The sequence below is a fragment of the Marmota monax genome, unplaced genomic scaffold, assembly GCF_021218885.2.
Source record: "Marmota monax isolate L192 unplaced genomic scaffold, Marmota_monax_Labrador192_F-V1.1 WCK01_AAM20220418_F8-fsc00136, whole genome shotgun sequence".
In the NCBI taxonomy this organism is placed as follows: Eukaryota; Metazoa; Chordata; class Mammalia; order Rodentia; family Sciuridae; genus Marmota; species Marmota monax.
The window spans coordinates 1,462,963-1,478,859 of NW_026693905.1; the positions used below are offsets into that span (position 1 = coordinate 1,462,963).

The window sequence follows — 15,897 nt, forward strand, 5'->3', positions numbered from 1 at the left end:
GATTGAAGAAAGCCCATAGCTCATGGAAATGGCTTTACTTACCTCTCCATATGCTACATTGATAAGCTTTGTCTCAGTTGCATTACCCTATATTGTTTCAAGACTTAAATACAAATGAAATTATTGACTCAAAGTTGGTCTCCTATGATGATGTTGTAATGGGGATTTCTATGTTTAGTGGGTGGGGATCATACCTTCTTTAAAGAATAATCTTCAATTCCAATTCAGGAATTGGAATTGAATGCCTAGATGTTATATTGATCTTGAAGTTGCATTATAACCTATGGCTATGACTAGAGACATAAGAATATTTTGCTTTTAACATGAGGGGTAATTTCTACTTGCTTTTTACATTGTCATGTGACCTAAGTGTGATAATCCTTTGTCATCAGCTCTCAGTATACAATGCTTGACAAAATCTAGTGACTTCAATGAATAATACAGTCTTCATATGATCCAGAGGAAAGGCTTTAAGCCGCCTTGTTTTCTTACCCTCATTTTGAAGAAAATAATGGGGTTGAGTTGGCAGAGAAGTCCAAATCTGTCAAGACTCAGAATAAAGAACTCTTAAATTGTAAGTGCGAAGGAAAGCAAGTGTTAGGAGGCTATCGACCTTATTAGGAGTCACTGTATAGCAGGGGTATGCAGGAACTTGGACTCTGGTGATCATTTTTAAAAGTTTCTGGCCTAAATGTTTCATCTTATAGTATAATAACTGCTGTAATCACTGCCCACTGGGTAAAGATGTAAATAACAATGGGCACATTTAAGCCCTGAGGCTTGCTTGTCCATCTGACTCCAGATTGAGGGAGGAAGAAAGCTGATAGGGAGATTGAAATGTAATATGGGAGCTCCAGCTGAGGTCAACTCACCCTTTTGCACTCTCAGTTACAATACTGCCTGGTACCTCCCTTACCCTAACTCAATATTCTCCCAAGTTTTTCTTGATATGGAACCCCAAAGTCCAAATCCAAACAACATCACCCCACTTCTTTAAAAGTACATTTATTTCTTAAACAAAACAAACAGACAAAGGGCTGGGGTTGTGGCTTAGTGGTAGAGTGTTTGTCTAACAGGTGTGAGGCACTGGGTTTGATTCTTAGCACTGCATATAAGTAAATAAAATAAAGATCAATTGACAACTAAAAAATATTTTAATAAAACGGAGAAAAACAAACAAACAAAAACCAAAAAACCCCTCTTCCTTGAGTTTACTACTTCCTTCTTAGCTAAGGTGAATATGTGATTTTACATAGAATCAAGGAGAAATTTTAAAGAGTGAAAGGGGGAACTATTGATAATTATATTAGGACACAGATGTAAACTGAGACTGTTCTTGGAAAACCAGTTCTTCTTTGGTCCTCTCAAGTGAAGACAACTCATTTTCCTACAATTCACTTGATAAGGGTTAACCAAATGGGATCAGCTTCCCCTATGCCATCAAAGACATTTTCAGAACATATATACTTGTTGAAGACCCAGTTCCTCTGATTGTCAATTCTTTCCTGATACTTCCTCATGATCTTTTATTTTTGCTGTTATTTATCAGCCTTTATCACATAGCTACAGCCCCAATTCTATTTCTTTTAATTAAATTTAGCTTCTTTGATTCAATGTCTTCTAGCTTTGTATCTGACAATTTTTTTTTACATTGTATCAATACTTTTTCTGATTATACTGGGGCTGTGCATTCAGCTATTGCTCCAGCATTGAGTACATTGATGGATTATTTGTGATCAACAGCCTCAAATGGGTCTGCTTGCCAATTTTTGTAGACCTTTTCAGTTGGCCTCTCTCAATAACCTGCCCAATAACCTCCTTCTTGCTATGGCACCCGAAAGTCCAAATCTATTCTTCATCATCTCACTTCCTTAAAACCATATTTATTTCCTAAAACAAAATGGAAAACTAACTCTTCCTTGAGGCTTCTTCACAGCAGTTATTTCAGTCTTACTCAATGTACTAACTTTTCCCTTTGTCTTTAGTAAATGACATTGATGTCATCTTAAAAACCTTCCTCAACTTTTCATCATGATATCTAACAAATTTATTTGTATTGTACCCAGTCTATCTTACTTCTGAGGTTCAAGAGGTGTGTCCTCTCCTATCTGAAGCTAATCATGCCACCTGCACAAAAGATTCTTTTTCTCCCCCCTTAACATTTGGGGACTTCCCTTTTCTAGTTTTTTCTATCTTTAATCTGTTATTTGTACTGATGCTTTCATATTAGCATTGGGTATTCTGAAGTCTTAAAAACAAAACAAAACAAACACCTCTCAACCCATATTGTCCTCTATCTACTAGATTCTACCTTTCTTCTTATACCTAAACTTTTAAAATTTAATGTCTATACTCACAGTCTCTACTCTCTCACTTCTTGTTCTCTCCTCAACAACTTTAACCTGCCTCTTGTGTCATCATTACAGGCAACATTTGATGCTCATATTTTTTTTTCCTCTCTCATTCTTAGATTTTCTGTGTTTTTTTTTTTCTCTGAGGGGCACCATTTAGACAGCCTAGCTAAAAATGACTGCATGTTCTTTATGAATTTCCTTAAGTGGGATGACTTGACTGAGGGTGAATGGTCCACTGAAATTCCCAAGCAGCCAAAAGAATGAGTCTATGATATTCTCAAGGGACACTACAAATGACATGGGCTTCATGTGCTCCAAGGTCGAGGGTCTGGCCATTAGCTTGAGGCATTGCAGAAACTCAAGTGTATAGGTACAATACTTACTGTTCTTAGGACGCACAACTATATATTTCTCAACTCATAAGAACTGGGTGTACAAAACCCAGAAATAACATTTACTTATAAAGAAAATTATAATTATATATTTTTTCTCTTCATAAGAGAATCATATGGAAAGTGAAAATATAAGAAAGATGCTAATGTTGAGTTTAGAATTGATGAAGGGGTTTTATGTATATAGTCTCTGATAATAACAGGCCATATATCCTGCAATGTCTCGCTCCACATCGTAAATGACCTCTGAAGTCAATATTTTCAAAGACTTGCAAGGAGGGTGCCCATGTATCTTCCATATCATATTGTGAAGAAATGCAATTCTTGTTTTACCAGTCAACCAGTGTGATATCAACTCATCCTCTAACATAAATATTGGGAAATTAAATTTGCAAAAAAGAATATACTATGAACATATCAGATACTATGTTCATTTATTTCTTGGCTGCCTCCTGATGTTTTGGGTAGCTCTTGTGGATTAGAACAGGAATTTCAAAATGTCCTACAGTGAAGTTTCCCCAAAATGATTAATAAGCTTCCTTCATAAATAATGTTTGTTATCAAATGAAACCATTATTTCTTTCTGTTTTTAGAAAAAAATATATAGCTTTCATGCCTATGCAAACTGGGATAGAAAAGTCTAATCAAAATAATATAGTTATGTTTTTTACTCCCATAGTTACTATATTTGTAAATTAAATTTGAGAGAAAAATCCTAATCTCACAGGTTTCACTTAACAGACTGTAACAAAATGTTCAAAGTGATTTACTCTAAACTGAGAGCTGCTCCCTGCTAGAAAACAAATGTTTCCTGAAAAATTCAAAATATCATTTAGCAACACCATAACCATTTACAATTACAGCGTTCACCACAGAAAGTCATTCATTTTTTGCACAAGTAAGTGAAGTAAGTCTATAAAAGGAAGAAGGATGATCCATGTGTCTAGAAGCAATGAATCAGAAATGATCTCTGTTGAAACAAAATGTGCAAATATGTTCTTATCTATATCTCTTTGTCATTAATTGTTACTCAGAGTCTTTTGTGTGTGTGTGTGTGTGTGTGTGTGTGTGTGTGTGTGTGCATGGTTCTGGGGATAGAACCCAGGGCCTTGTGCATGAAAGGCAAGCACTCTACCAACTGAACTGTATCCCAGCCCCTCAGTTCTTTATAGGATGGTTATATTTTAATTTATTCCCAGTGTCTCCCTCATGTCTTTTACTTGTTCAGAAGCACTCAAAGTAGGTGTTAATAAATAACTGGTAGTACAACACTAAATATCAGGTCACATGTGATACACAGAAAGCATCAGGTTTGGCAGATTTCACATTCCACATTCAATTGACCTTCTGAGAACATTCTGGACGTTCAGTTTCCTTTCAAGAGATTTAATACTGTTACCCAAAGCGCAGTATTTAACTACAGCAACAGTTCTATATGATTGACAATGATATTTGGTTATGTAGTGCTGGGAGCCATTAGCCAAGTAGGTATGACAATTTCCTTGCCAGCGTACCCCATGTTGCTGACATGTTGCAGTGACATTGAATGTAGGTGACCTTGCTCAAGGATCAAGGCAGATTAGGGTGTTCCCGGTTTTAAGATAATCGTGTTTAGGGCGTTCCCAGTTTAGGTTCCAGGTTTAAGGTTTAAGATTATTCCTGCTGGGAATAGGGCGTATCCTGCTGCCTGAGTTCCCCTTGAGTTCTCACGGGATTCAGACAGTATATTTTGGAGATAGAAGCCCAGTGGAGGTGGATTTTGGCAGAGAACGTGGATTTGGGCAGAGAACGTGGAGATTTCCCCAGAACGTGTTTGTAGACGGCTGGTGTGAGTTCGGGAATAAAGAGTTGCTGTTTGAATCTACAAGCTGTGTGGTGGCTCGTGGTTGTGTGCCCAGCCAGACTGCGGCATTTGTGCCCAGCCAGACTGTGGCAATGTAGGAGACAATATAGAATGATGGTCATGAATATGGTCTTTATAGAACTTAAAAATGTCTTTGGCACTGTCTATCTTTAACACTGTGGAACTCAGAAAAGTTAATTAAGTCTCCAAGCTTCAATTTCTTCAAGTAAAAATAAGGATAACATTACCTCTGTTAAAATGACAGTGGGCGTCAAATGAGATAATGCATGTGATGTGCTTGTCCTAGTGCCTGGCATAAAATAAATGCCTATAATGATAATTATACATAGCTTTCCAAGTCTCACTGATACTCCAGTTTCATTGAAATCAGTTATATCATCAATCTGAAATATTATATTCCTTATATGGATTTATTTATCAATAATGGTACACTTCAAAAACACAATTCTCCAAATGGAATATAGTTTGTAGGACATTTAGTGATATTCTTAATCTAATGGGTAGGACTTTCCCAGGTATCTAGGAGCTCACCATGATGTCAGGTTTCAGTTATGTTTCTGAACATAACTGCTAGGAGGATAGATACTGATATTCTTTCTTTGTATATCATGTCTTGTGACAGTTCAGAATGCCACACTAACTTCTATATTAAGCTAACCTTTCTCTAAACCACAAGTCTTGAGAATAAAAGGGAGGTGGTAGAGGGAGGTGACATTTGACTTTACTACCTGTAAATGACCTTTCTTTAATGCAAATCCCTTTTCCATAGCACACACTCTCTTTCACTATTATCAAACAGCAAATGGCTCCAAAGTTCTATCTCTCTAGGGCTCTAAATTTCCTAGGTTGCCACCATCTGACCATAAAAAGCAAGAAGGTGGAGTTCCTGGATTCACTTTCTGTTGGAAATTAATTCCTCTATTTTCTTCAGCCCATGTAGAATTATTTAAGCAAGTAATCAGATTTTGCTGCACTGTGAAAGAATGTTGGTTCACAAAGAGCTGAAGCTTCTCACAAACACTGGGCATGTACTTCACAAGCTTTTCACAGGATTAAAAAGACAGGATCATACTGCTGTTGGCACTGTTTTAACTACCAAATGCTTCCCTGGAGATGCAACCTGTGGTAACTCTGCTTTAGAATACAGATCCACCTAGCAGATCCCACCTTTGGTATTACAGATCCTTAGGCTAGCCTGTCCTATTTTCTCCTCCTACTCTAAAGTCAAAGGATCACTTTGACTTTATCTTCTTATCCCTAGCAAAATAACTTTCTTAATTTCTTGTATTTAGTTGCAAAAAATATTCTGGAAAAACGAAGGTGGTTTTTATCCTATATCTAAATGAATACTCACTAGACAATGTCTACTTGTTTTATTGTTATCATCTATTTGTATGTTTATACAAAGTTGTCTTTCTCTTTTCTTGTATTAACACTTCATTGAGGATCCCAATATCATGACTGTATTGCTTGTTTGCTAAAATTTGAAGGTTTCTTAGAATGTTTTTCCGCAATGCCTTTTGACAGGGTTTTTGAGCATTATCACTTGACCCAGCTCGGAGTTACATTTTTGCATGAATGGCACTAATTTCCTCAAAAGCTGAATACATCTGCATTTTAAAAACAACTGTGATGGATTTTAATGACATCTTTAAAAATATATACTTTCATTGTTATTTAGAAACTTCTCTGATCCTCACCTTCTTTGTCTAACTCCCTCAATTTATAATTCTCTCCTAGGATAGATTTTTCTTATCATCTGCTCTACATCAAAATGAGCTCTTTAAAGAAATCTAACATTATTCTATCCAAGTGTGAATTTAAGTCACAATGTTACCTTTTCTAGGGACAGGGGTATTTGGCACAAGAGCCTATCTCTAATTGCAAAGTGACACTCTTAAGAATTGTTTAAAAGAACCTATTGTTCAAAATATATAGAATAAGAAGCCCCATACCATGCAGGACTCACATGCCAGCCAGCTAGACTTCAGGCCACCTGAAGTATTAATATATTTACTCATAAAAGGGATTTGGGAACTTAGAATGTTTTCTTTGAAACTATGCTTCCATTTCTGGCTTCTTTACTTCTTCAGTGCTGATCTAGGTCTACAGGAGAAAAGTGAGACTGTTGTTCCATGTCCTGCTTAAAAAGATAACATTACTTCAAAGACAAGAACAATAACACCTGACAAAAATAAAACAAATTTTCAGTTTAAAAACACTGTGCCTGGGGCTGGATTTGTGGCTCAGTGGTACAGCACTTGCCTTGAATGTATGAGGCACTGGGTTCGATTTTCAGCACCACATATAAATAAAAAATAAAGATCCATCAACAACTAAAATTAATAAAATAAAATAAAAAACCCCCCACTGTGCCTACGTATGCTTCTTAATTTTAACTTTTTCCAGGAATTAAAGTTATTTTGGGGTACTTACTCATGCAATTTTGTTCTAGATCTAGCACCATAAAACCATCTAAATATATATAACATATATATATATATATATATATATATATTTCCAAAAATTTCTTCTTTGATATGAGAGAATTTTTCTAAACCCTTCTCCCCTTAAAACGAAAACAAAACTTAAAAACATGGAGTTAATTCCTTGAACAAACAAAAATTAGATTTTACCCAAGTTGCTTTAAAGAAAATGGAATTTATTTTCTACTTTTTTTTGGAGGGGGAAGGGGGAACAGGGATTGCATCCAGGGGAACTTAACCATTAAGCCACATATTTTTAGTTTTTATTTTTAGAAAACATCTGCTAAGTTGCTTTGGGTGAGACTGGCTTTGAACTTGTAATCCTCCTGCCTCAGCCTCCCAAATTGCTGGGATTATAGGAATGTACCACCACGCCTGGCAAAAAGGGAATTTCCTTTAAATCTAAGACAGATAATACAAACCACCCAAAGAAAACAAAACTAATACTTAAGAACATACTTTTTAGCACTACAGCCTTGTAATATTTTTCTTTAGGTAATTGCACTTAATTGTTATAAATTTAAATATGTTGCACTTCTTGATAGTCACCCTGGCTCTTGAACTGTCAGATAGTGAGATGAAATAAGCTGTTGATGAAACAAAGGAGTCACATAAATGTTTTTTAATCAAAATTGCATTTACATATAATTATAGTCACTTTTTCAATTTATACTTATACATTTATTTGATAACATCTACCAAGAGGTTCTTGTGGACTACAAACCAGAGTTGACATGTTAAGGATATATGTAACATGATTTATGAATAAAGATTTGACCAAATTGTGGAATAAGAATGTATCTTTGATATTTTTAAAAACAGTTTAATATTCTAAAGGTAGATATGTAATTTCCTTCAAATTCATTCATTCAATAAATGTTTGAGTGCCAACTTGTGCCAAATACTATTCTAGTTCCTAGAAAACAGTGATTATCAGGACACACATAATCCCTGTCCTTAAAAATGATCACACTCTGGTGGGAGAGACTGATTTTAAAACTCAACACATGAATAAAATATTTATAAATTATGTTATGAAGGAAATATACAAGTTGCAAACCAGGATTTGGTGCTGGGAAGAAGTTTCTACAGGGTAAAGCTATGTGAAAAATGGAAGAGGTAAGGTATGTTTTCTCCCTGTCTTGTCACCCCCTTGTCAAAGTGAAAATTTAACTCACCAACTGGATACAGTGGCAAAAGAATATGGGTATTCCATTTCCCTGGTAGTATATTTTCATGTGCAGTGCAATTATGGCAAAGAACACAAATATACGCATCCTATAATTACTACCAAAATACTGTGGAGACAATCTTGAATTACTGCAATTTATGTAAGGGTTCCTTCCCATGAGTGGATTTCATTGTAAGTTTTAGTGCCAGGACCATAGCTCCAGAAGCATGAAACAGAACCCCAATCCTAGCATGTAAACAACCTTGACTTCCCTGAATGAGTTGAATACACTATGATCTGCAAATGAGAAAGGAGCATGTGATGTTAAAGAAAGGAAAGGTGTACAAGGTGGTCTAACTCAGAGCAGCCATTGAGACTTTTGCCACTCCAAAATCTGAGATCCATCTCCTTCCTGTGTTCAAGAATCTCACTCCTGGGGAGAGAGGGTAACCCAAATATAAACTATCAGAAGGCTCAACCACTAGAGGGAGAAAGTGTGCCTCTGGTGACTAGGGAGCCAATGAAAGCAACTCATTAAAAGGAGAGGCTTCAAGGGAGCTAAATTAAGCTCTAATCAGTCAGGGGTAAGACCTATATCAACCATGGAAGCCTTGGGAAACTTCATGATGAACCCATAAGACTTTACAATTGATTCTCTTCTACCAAAGAATTCAGTTGCTTAAACTATCAAGATATTTCACCTTTGAATGTTTTAATTCATGGTTTCTAAGCACCTCTTTAACTTTGCACATACTTACAATACTTAAGCTTAGTTTCCAGGAGGAATGACAATATAGAGAAGCTATGTGACCCTTTATATACTGGCCATTTACATATTATGAACAAAATTCCAATTTTCTCAGTTAATTTAAGATTAAAATCTTTGCTATCCATTGGGATGATTAAAATGATTTGTGGGTTCTGTTTAGTCTCTCCTAAATATGACTTTAGAAAAATTAATTTTATTTTGATCACTGGAAGATAGGTAAAAAAATTGCTTTACCAATATGTAATTCACAGGCACAGTAACTATCTTAAAATCATTAGAAAGTTGTTCCAAGCTTGAGCCCAAATGATTTCTCTCCAATCTTGTTTGCTGTATGGCATCATAATTTTCCCCACTCCCCCCATCCAAATAAAGGGAAATAAAAGGGAAAAAGTGATTCTATTGGCACAGTTGATCAATAAATAAATACAATATATGGAATAAATCTCAAAAGGAGATCATTAAAAAAACTTAACTACAGTATTACTCAAGTTATACAGTATCCATTATTTAGACAGTCTCATTGTGAACGAATTCTTCCCTCACACGAAAAATCTAAAGAAGACATTTCCCCAAATTTCCCAGACATACACAGTGGTGCTTAAGATAAAGTTGATAATTTTATTTTCTATGTGTCATTTCTCTTTCCTCAGAGGGGGGGGGGCGGGGAAACCCTCAGCAACTATTTCTGGGATTCTTAAAAGGAGTAGGAGGAGTGGAGTACGGTGCTGCATTGATTTTCTTCACAATCTGTGATATGGTTTCTCAGAAATGCTGTTTGGCAGTCCTGATAATTTCATGTGTTTTCAAACTTAACCCACCCAGACTACACAGTTCAGTATTTTCAGCTCCTTTCATTTTCCTTTTCCCCTTTAATTATAGATGTCTCCATTCCCTCTTTTTTGCAAATGTGGTTAAGAAAGATACTAAATGCTACTATTGTAGAAAGAACATACATTTGTTATTCTCATGACGATTTCTAGAAATTCTTCCAAAATACAGAGGCTGTGATCGATGCTTTTTGCTGGGCAACACTTGAATGAGGGTCCACTTTTTTGGACCCTCATTCGTCCCTCTGACTTGGATGAATGTGGCACTTGCCGGGGGGAGAAAAAGCAAGTAAACACTCTAATTTTAAACTTGCACTGTAAAGCACTTTCAAAATAGTCATAGTTGAGCTTCATCTCAGACCTGAATTTCTGCCTGGGTCCATTCCCGAGGGCCCCTCTATTCTGCTCGGTGTCCTGGTCTACCAGGTGCCCTTTTGTGAAACTGCACCGTAGACTTGACTGCGAAGCCCGGGCGAGCTGGTGGGTGGGTCCAGGCGCACACCCCGGCTCGGACCAGCACGCCGATCCCAGAGCTCCGCGTCCTGCGCCGCGACTGCCGTCCCGCTCCAGTCGCCCGGCCTCTCCACGAATCCCAGTTTGAAAGAAAACTTCACGCGGCCGAGATGAACCTCCCTGCACCGTTCCAATCCTTCCTTCCCGGCGGGACGAAAACGTGAGATTTATTAGGAACCTGGGGGTGTGCGTGTCTGTGTGTGTGGGGGGGGGCCGCCGCCGCACAGCCGGAGCGGGTTACCTGCCCTCCCCCGGACGGGGGCGGGGTCCGCCGCGGCGGCTGGCGGGCGGGGGGCGACGCGGCCGGGCGCGCGGGTGGGCGCGAAGGAGTGCGCGCGTCGCGGAGCCGCCGGGGCAGCACTTGTCCTGTAATCGATTGCCGAGCGCGCCGAGCGGCTGAGCGCGCCGACACGCGCACACGCGCCCGCCAGCCGGAGAGCACACACACGCGCGCACACACTCACACTCGCACCGGCGCTCGGGTCCCGCACACACGCACGCCCGCGCGCGCGCACGCACGCCCGCGCCCGGGGCCCAGCCGCCCGCCGCCCGCAGCCGCCGCCGCCGCCGCCAGCCCGCCCTCCGCCCGCGGGCGTCTGCGCGAGCCCGGCCGGCTGGGGAGATGTGCTCGGGCTCCGCCGGATCGGTTTCTCGGGGTTTGACCAGCTGTCCCGGGCTAACCCTGCTCCTCGCTGAAGATGGAGGAAGTAAAAACAGGATTACCCTTAGCTACAGATCCACTGCCTTAGTTTCCACCACCAACTGCAGTGCACAAACACACGTTAGGCACAGGAAAGAAAGAAAGAGAGAGGACACACTAACAGTAAACACAAACAAAAGGGTGATGGGATTATTTTACTGCATGCACTGCTGAGGTAAATCTCCGCTTGGCTTTTGCGTGGGGAAGAAGAGCTCTTGTTTTATTTGTCTTCTGATTCATAGATTATATATGAATTTGTGTATGATTTGCAAAGGGGGGAGTGTTTTCAAAGTTAAGTGTAATTATATAGCATCTCGTTTTGCACTGTGATCAAATGACTTGTTGCTGTTAACCAGTGATAATAATAATATAGGTGTTTTTCTCTGGGAGGGATGGATTGTGGTTATGATTAGGGTAATGATTTCTGTTAAGGACGCTCAGGAAATCGGGTTGAAGATGATGTCCTCTGCCTTAATTTATCTTCCCCTCCTTGTAATCTGTTTCTGGGATGTTAATCGATTAATCAGTTCTCATCTCTATAGCTGTCACAGATTTGGACTTGTTTTGCTTTGTTTTAACTTGAATTCTAAGAAGAAAGATTGGATAGACTGGAATAAATTGCAGCTGTCCAGATAAGGTAATATCCAGATCCTGTTGGGATTGAAAAAAACAAACAAAACAAAACAAAACAAAAAAACTGGTATGACACATGTAAAAAGGCAGCAGTTAAATCACTTTGACAGGTTCTGGTATGGGCGAAAGAGATGGAATTAAGATTTATTTTCTCTCTCTCTCTCTCCTCTCTCTTTCTCTCTCTGTCTCTCTCTTTGCCAAAGGCCAAAAACAGTCCTGTGAAGTTGGCCTGGGTTCCTTGCTGGGTTATGCCTGACTGTCCCTCCCCTCTTACCCCCCCTCCCCTTTTTTTCTTTCAGTTTTCTTGTCTTAGCTTTTGGTCGATTCTTAAGGAACCGGTGGATCAAGTTTTTTCTCTTCTTGTTAATCGCATTGCTGTAGCACTGACTGACCTCTCTCTCTCTCTCCCTCTCCCTCTCTCTTTTTTTCCTCTTTCCTGAAAGTACGTGGTGCCATTCCTGAGTGACTTTTCCTACTAGACCATCCCAAAGGGACGAGGGGGAGGGGTGGAAGAAGAAGGAGGAGGAGGAGGAGGAGAAGGGGGGTGTTCCTTCTCTCTCATTTCTTGGTTTTGTTTATCTGCCGATCTGTTTGCTGGATTTGGGCTTGGAATGACCCACCTGTAAAGTGCTTTTCCTTCCTCCTTGCCTTGAACTCTGCAGGGGGCTTGGCTTGGAGGGGGCCAGAGAGGGAAAGAGAGAAGGGGGAAACACAAAAAACTTCTTTCTTTCTCTCCGTTTATCTTCAGCCCGACATTGTCACCTCCTCTTTGAGGGGTTAGAAGAAGCTGAGATCTCCCGACAGAGCTGGAAATGGTGATGAATCTTTTTTAATCAAAGGACAATTTCTTTTGTATGTACATTTCGTTTCTCTTTCTCCTTTTTCTTTATTTTCTTCTCTGAGGGTTAGTAACCATTTCATTGATGGGGCAGACTTCTTTCACTTCTCCCTGACGTTTCTTTCTTTTTAATATGTGTATGTTAAATGTGTACGTTTTTAAAGAGATAAACTCATTTGTTAAATATCCGAAGAAACTGCTCCCCTTTTGAACTTCCCGGATCCCTTTCCTTAAAGCCTTATGTAATCATAATTTGAAAGAATTTGATAACAGGACAGCAGGTTGAAATTTAAGTGCTATGTAGTTTCAGAGTTGGGAATTTGATCTGATTATTCCACAAAGAAAGAAAGAAAAGTTTTTTTTGGTGGGGGGGCGGGTAGGGAGGGTGATGGTGAAGCAGGGGAGGGGAGGGAGAAGGGAAGTGGTTTTGGAGACAAGAAGTGAAGCTGCCTGTTTTCCAGTAAGTAATGGAGAAATTCCAGGAGCCAGGGCTAAATATACTTGGCGATCAATACAGAAATGGCTCATTGTGAATAATTTAGCTGCTGGTGCAGTGAGAGTTTTGAAACTAACGGCAAAAAGGACCAGGGCCAAAAGAAAAAAAAATAAGTAAAAATCTCTTCAGGACTTGTCAATTCTTAAACTTTTTCCTTCAAAGAATACAGTTAGATTATTGATCTTTTCATTATGTGAATCAAAGCTAGGGGGTGTCATCTCATATAATTTATTTTTGTTTCTGTGAGTTAAGTTCTGTCTTGTGTCATTGGTGCATGAAAATAATTCCCCAAACTGGAAAAAAGTGATTCCTTTCTGCATAGCCAAAAGTTTCTGAAATTCTTGAAATCAGAATGTATTAAGTAGACTTGGCATTTGTATCCAACCGTGGTCTGGCAGGAAATTAAGGTTACATTGAACAGGTGCTTACACAGAACTTGGGGTAGGCTAAAATGTCAATACAAGTCAGAGAGTTGGCCAAGTGCTGCAGAAGTCTTCAAGACACAGTTGGGCAGGAAGTTTTTTGTTTTGTTTTGTTTTCTTCTGGTTGTTTGTCCTCCCCCTCCCAATTAGAACATGATGAACCAACTTGCAACAATTGTGAATAGAGCTATCTGTATACTGGGGAAGTCCTCAAACTGCAGTGTGATTGTGGGAAGTAGTGAATGGCAAAGAACTTAAGTCCCAGTTGTAGCTGGCAAATTTAAGGTGTATTTCCCTCATTTTTTTTTTTTTTTGTTAAAACAAATAAATTTTTATTAAAAAGAGCCACTCTTTTCTTGCTACAGCCCATCTCACAGCACACTTATCTTTCCTGTCCTATCTCCAGTAGGAATCAGATCATTTGCAGAAGGAGTTCAGTGACTTGCAAATGAGCACATACAGTACACTGTAGTATGTTTCTTGGGCACAGGTTGAAGCAGCAACATGGTCTAACTGCTTGGAGCTTCAAATAAGAATTTAATGGCAGATAGCAAAAGGAATCACTGTGTTTAAGGGTATAATTTCTTGTTTTACAGCATTGCACTTTGACTATGGAAACAGAGGCTATTGATGGCTATATAACGTGTAAGTATTCATTTTTCACTAATTTGTTATTGATGATAAAGTTACCTTTGTATATTACTTGGGATATAATTAAGAATTCTGTTCTCTTATTTTTTTTTCACAATTTTCCTTTAAATGAGTTTGAGAAATAGCACAGAAACGAGATATATCAGAAATATAGAAGTATACCTACTACTTACTAAATTAAGGATAGTATTTAAGTCAGTCACAGCTTAGCAGATCAACACTTTTCTACTTGATTTTTTCCCCCATTTACTTTTAAGTTTAAAATAGGTTAGGTTATTTACGTATGTACTAGTATGCTGTGTACTAAATATTTACTACTCTGTAGCCTAATTTTTCTGGACACATAATGTGAAAGAAATCAGCTTCTTTTAAGTTGACATTTTTTTTTTAGCAAACTCTTTTTTCAGACATTTAACTTTGTAACAGGCAGCATTTTGGAAAATGCTTATAATACATTCTTTATGTTTAATAATTAAATTAAACGTTAAAACTTATCTTTTTTCAAGGAAAAGATACTTTAGAAGTCAACTACTTCATTTCCCCTTATTTGATGTGTAAGAGCATTGTGATAATAAAGTTTCGTTAATTTTTTTATTGTGGGCTGATTGTGGCTTTTCGTCATTTCATTCATTGACTATGTTTCTAAAAGATATTTCCTTATAGTTTCTTTTAAGGGAGAAATGTACTGCTTAAAAATTCAAGACTATGCATTTCACTGTGTATATGAAGCAAAGTTAGTAATTAGATTTTTTGTGACAATGAACAGAGACCAAAAGATTTTATTTTTGTGAAAACAGGTGACAATGAGCTTTCACCTGAAAGGGAGCACTCCAATATGGCAATTGACCTCACCTCAAGCACACCCAATGGACAGCATGCCTCACCAAGTCACATGACAAGCAGTAAGTCTTCATTTTATGATTTTTTTTTCTGTTTCTCAAGTGACAGATTTGAATTTGTTAGGTCTGTGGGGTCTGCTCACATTGTGGTGTTGCTACTGCTGTAGATTTTGCTAAAGAAAGAACAACATAGATTTATTCCTGTTCATTCTAGTATCATAAAACATGAGCCTGCTTACTAGTCTGAACTATCCCAAGGTGGCATTTGGGAGCTGGTGCTTACCTGTATCAGGTAAGAAATGTTAGAATCTGCTGATTAGTGTTTTGACTTGGTGAATTTCTATCTGGATTTGTTATTGTTGTTGTTGTTGTTGGATTAAAAAAAATATGGAAACATGTCACTTCCAAAGGACTTTTCCATTGGAAAAGGACTCTTGCAGCATATTTAAAAAATAGCATTATTTTATGTTATCATGGTACAAAGCTAAACCATTGTATTATTTCTTGCTTAAAAGAGAAGGTGGTGGGGGGGGGGGAGAGAGAGAGAGAGAGAGAGAGAGAGAGAGAAGAAAATGTTAGTTTCTCCTCCAAAGCATTGTAAGTGGAATATAATTGAAATTTATCAAACTCATTTATATTCATTTCTCTAACAAAGTTGAAAGCATTTGTTTCAGATTGTCCAGGAGAGAGTTGTGAAAATTTGGAAGGATGTTTTGAATTTGTAGGAATAGACAGTTTTGGCTGCTATTTTGATAAAGGGTCATTCGTTGATGTAGTATACTATGTTTCAGTGTAGTAAAAAAGCAACTTACATGCAGTCAGTGACACAAGACAAAATACTTACAGTTATTAAGAATATGGTTTATCTTCTCTTAATGTTTTATCAGCAAATCAACTGCCAGTACTCTGTTATTCCTACTCAAAAGTAATTTGAAATCTTGT

General features: G+C 38.2%; 1 protein-coding gene across 9 annotated transcripts in view; it reads left to right on the plus strand.

The window, feature by feature from the left end:
• Positions 1–10,345: 10,345 nt before the first annotated feature.
• Positions 10,346–15,897, plus strand: part of Ikzf2 (IKAROS family zinc finger 2) — a 149,949-nt gene continuing 144,397 nt past the window's right edge. Inside the window, exons 1-4 of one of the 9 annotated variants that reach the window (XM_046462915.2) lie at positions 10,970–11,251; positions 12,458–12,561; positions 14,062–14,110; positions 14,914–15,018. In XM_046462915.2, the coding sequence (XP_046318871.1) occupies positions 14,077–14,110; positions 14,914–15,018 (139 nt within the window). In that variant the 5' untranslated portion in view covers positions 10,970–11,251; positions 12,458–12,561; positions 14,062–14,076. The other 8 variants (XM_046462913.2, XM_058585183.1, XM_058585182.1 and 5 more) reach the window with 8 other exon arrangements.